Genomic DNA, 3,412 nt, shown 5'->3' on the forward strand with positions numbered 1-3,412 from the left:
ATATTAATAACTTAAATAAATATACTTTAAGTACTTAAGAGAACAACTTAAAAAAATGTAAAATGCCTTAGAGGATTTATAAGTAAAACATAGTATGTTTACTACTATTTTAAGGGCCTTAATATAAGTAATTAAAGTTTTATAATTATAAATAGAAGAAGATTTACTTATCTTATATATAGGTATACTAATAAGAAAGGATAATAAGAAATGCCTTTACTAAAGTTCTTAACTCTAGGTTTAGCCTTTAGGACAAAGACTAACTAGAGGGGAGATAGTATTACAGCGCCTCCTAATAAGGGAAGATTACCTAAGCTACACAGCCTAAAGCTAGGCACTAGACTTGGACACTAGGACAAGACTACCCGGATAGTTGCTCATGGACAGCTAAGACTAAGCATACTTAAGGTTGCTTACCTCTACTTACTACTGAGCACTACTAAGCATATATAGGTTGCTCACCTCTGCTTACCACTAAGCAGGACTGAGCATACAAATCTCTTATCTATATAAGCACGCTCCTTTCGCAGATAGTCAGATAGTTCTTCTTACTTTGTAGTTAACTCATATTATCAGCTTATACCTAAGTTGAAGACATCTTAGTATTATTTACTATACTTCCTGTTTTATCTAATCAACCCACCTAGACCTAGCTTCTAGTTAAGACTTGTCTTAACTAGTTGAGCCCTAATACAAAGGCCTTGCTTAAGTACTTAATAACAATATTAAGCATTATTAATATCCTTTAAAAGAATAGGGTAATTTTTAACATCAGAATATTAAAGGAGAAATATATAAGTTTATCAAGATAGAATACTAGCGTTACATTATCTCTTAATCTCTTTGCAACAAGGAGAATCTAATTAACAGTATATAAGATAAGTAATTACTTTAGTAGCTATATAATTATAATTTCCATTACAAAGATCAATTTTCTACTGGTTTTTAAGGCAGAGTACAACAGAAAAGGGACATCCAGTAAGTCTTGAGCTCCTCTTCTCTGTATAAGTCTCCTCCTCTTTTCTCTCTCCTCTCTTGTCGCATTTTAAGTAAACAGCTCTTAGTACGCCCCCCCAAGATTTTGACCTCTTCTTGACAATTGCGTAACCTTCAGCGGCCGCAAACGTGTTCAGCGCTTTCAGAGCATCAGAGACTGACTCGTAGGAGCCTGTGGTGGGCGGCAGAGCGAGAGAAAGCGTCATAGTTGACAGGCAGAAGCAGTTGATAGAGGGCGTAAAGACAGTTAACAAAGGCGGTTGACAGAGGTGTTAGACGTAGGGGTTGCGCAGGGTTAGGCAGGGTATTAGCCTAGTAAGCAGGAAAAATAGGGTAGAGAGGATCGATTGCCTTGCGTAACCCTACCTAGGAGAGAATTTGACACTGTATAAATAGCTAGAATAACAGCATAAACGTAAAAATAGTTGGTTACGCATTAGCAATACTCGCTGTCTCAGTTGTAGTAGTAAAACAGAGGTTGTAGCAGAGGCATTGATTTCTGCAGCAAAAATATCGAGATGCTGATTTTGTAAGCTAAGCCCAATTAGGACTAGAGGGTGTCGCTGAAGTAAAAGAGGGTGTCGCTTTAGTTGATCCCCTCTTTCTGTCGTTCCGTTGTTTGAAACATCCTCAAAAAAGGACCAGTTCCCAAAACCGCACCCCCTCCCCCCCACCACAGTTTCCCTGACCTTCAATGACCGTTCCTTTTGACACTGCTAGCGTAATGATGGAGTTCCTTCCCATTATGAATAAGAGACGCCTCATGCCCTTCTCACTGACCCTCTGCAAGAGATTTCACCGACCACGACGCAGAGCAGCTATTCACAATCTCACACGAGACCTCCGTCTGATTTGTCCATTTCCTCATCACATCTTTTCTCTGATCTTGTTCTGCTTCGTCTTCCAGTTGCCACACCTCAGAAGACCACAAGATGGGCGTGCAGAAGAATCAAAATACTGGTGCTCTAACAGCTGAGCATTATCATCGGCATCGGCAGCAGTTGGCCCAGAAAGGGACCATCAAAAAGCATCATGCCATCTCCACCAAGAACAACATCAAAGGGATAAAAAACGGTGGAAAAAGTAAGTTTCTCTCAATCGACGACATCACCTTTGTCGGTGAGCTAATCTGTTCTAGGTTCTGTGAGTTGATGAATGAAGATCCTCTAGCCTTTCTCCAGCACTGCTCCAAAGAGGACATCATGACCTTCTGGAAATGGATATTGGATCAATACAAAGTACGGAAGAAAAGTACACTCCACGAATATTGGAGGGTTTGGCGCATGCTCTATCGGCGGTGTGTTGGCCGAAGCTTGCATGCGAAGATAGCTGCGGATATCAACGACGTACGTACTCTGCCATTTCAAGGAGAGAATCTTGGCTGACAGGCTGCAGTACATTGACGAGGACCTTCGACAATCATACAATCTCGATCTCACAACGCGGGAGAAACCGGTGATGAATGTCGATGACGTTTTCTTGATTCTCCATCACCACTGGGTTATGGACACTGCCACTTTCCCGGATGGCCGTCAACGGCTACAAGTTCCTTTCCTTATACTTACCTCCGCATACACCGCAACTCGGCCAGGTGTATTAGTGTACGTGCCGAAGAATGAAAAAAAGGACAAAGGTTACTGCATCAGCGAGAATGACGAAGACGAGGAAGAAGAAGAAGAAGAAGAAGACACCATAGATTGTGAGTGGGACAACGAACAGGCTAAGACACTCTGTTATGGCGACGTTACACTGTTCTTACTCCCTAATCCTGATGGGATTCAGGATCTTTTGGCCATGGAAATCGATGTCCACCATACCAAAGGACATCAGAGGAAGCCCAAGCGGTGAGCCAGACTCCCTCCCTCCGTGGATCTGTTAATGCTAAGCAAATGTACAGCAAAATCTTCGTCTTCTCTGAAGCTGACAATCTCATATTTGACCCCGTTCTCCTCATGATCGTTTTAGCACTAGTAGATAATGCTTTCGAATCCAACATCAGATCAGTCAGGGATATCTTCCGAACCAGGGTTCGCCCTCCTCGCCGAAGTTTGCAGTTACGATAGAAGAGCTCTATTCTCCAGACTCCCATCTTTCGTCAAGCGGTTCCCACTACCAACGGTGTTCAAACGTCTTCAAGCAAGGCTCTCTGTTATTATACGTATCTCTATTATCTCCAGCGGCTAGGTTTGGCAACAGGATTCATGCAAATCTTGGGCCTGTATAATATTTGACGAGGTGCTGATAACAAAGTGGATAGTATATCCCCGTCTTTCTAATCTTATTTCTTCAAGATACTGATTTAAATAAATAAATGCTGAGGATCTTTTTAGAGGTAGCCACTCCGGCTGTACTGCAGTAAGTTATAAACTATAGGGACGCCGGAATTTTCCAGGCATATCTAAATGAATGAGTGCGG

The 3,412-nt window shown here is 41.8% G+C and overlaps 1 protein-coding gene across 1 annotated transcript; it reads left to right on the forward strand.

Moving 5' to 3' along the window:
- Positions 1-1,928: 1,928 nt before the first annotated feature.
- EPUS_09265 (uncharacterized protein) lies at positions 1,929-3,059 on the forward strand (the record flags this gene model as incomplete). Its single annotated transcript, XM_007805843.1, has 3 exons — positions 1,929-2,342; positions 2,392-2,840; positions 2,894-3,059. 3 exons carry the CDS (start codon positions 1,929-1,931, stop codon positions 3,057-3,059), a joined length of 1,029 nt encoding a protein of 342 aa, XP_007804034.1.
- Positions 3,060-3,412: the final 353 nt, after the last annotated feature.

Source organism: Endocarpon pusillum, assembly GCF_000464535.1.
Source record: "Endocarpon pusillum Z07020 unplaced genomic scaffold scaffold4804, whole genome shotgun sequence".
Classification (NCBI taxonomy): domain Eukaryota; kingdom Fungi; phylum Ascomycota; class Eurotiomycetes; order Verrucariales; family Verrucariaceae; genus Endocarpon; species Endocarpon pusillum.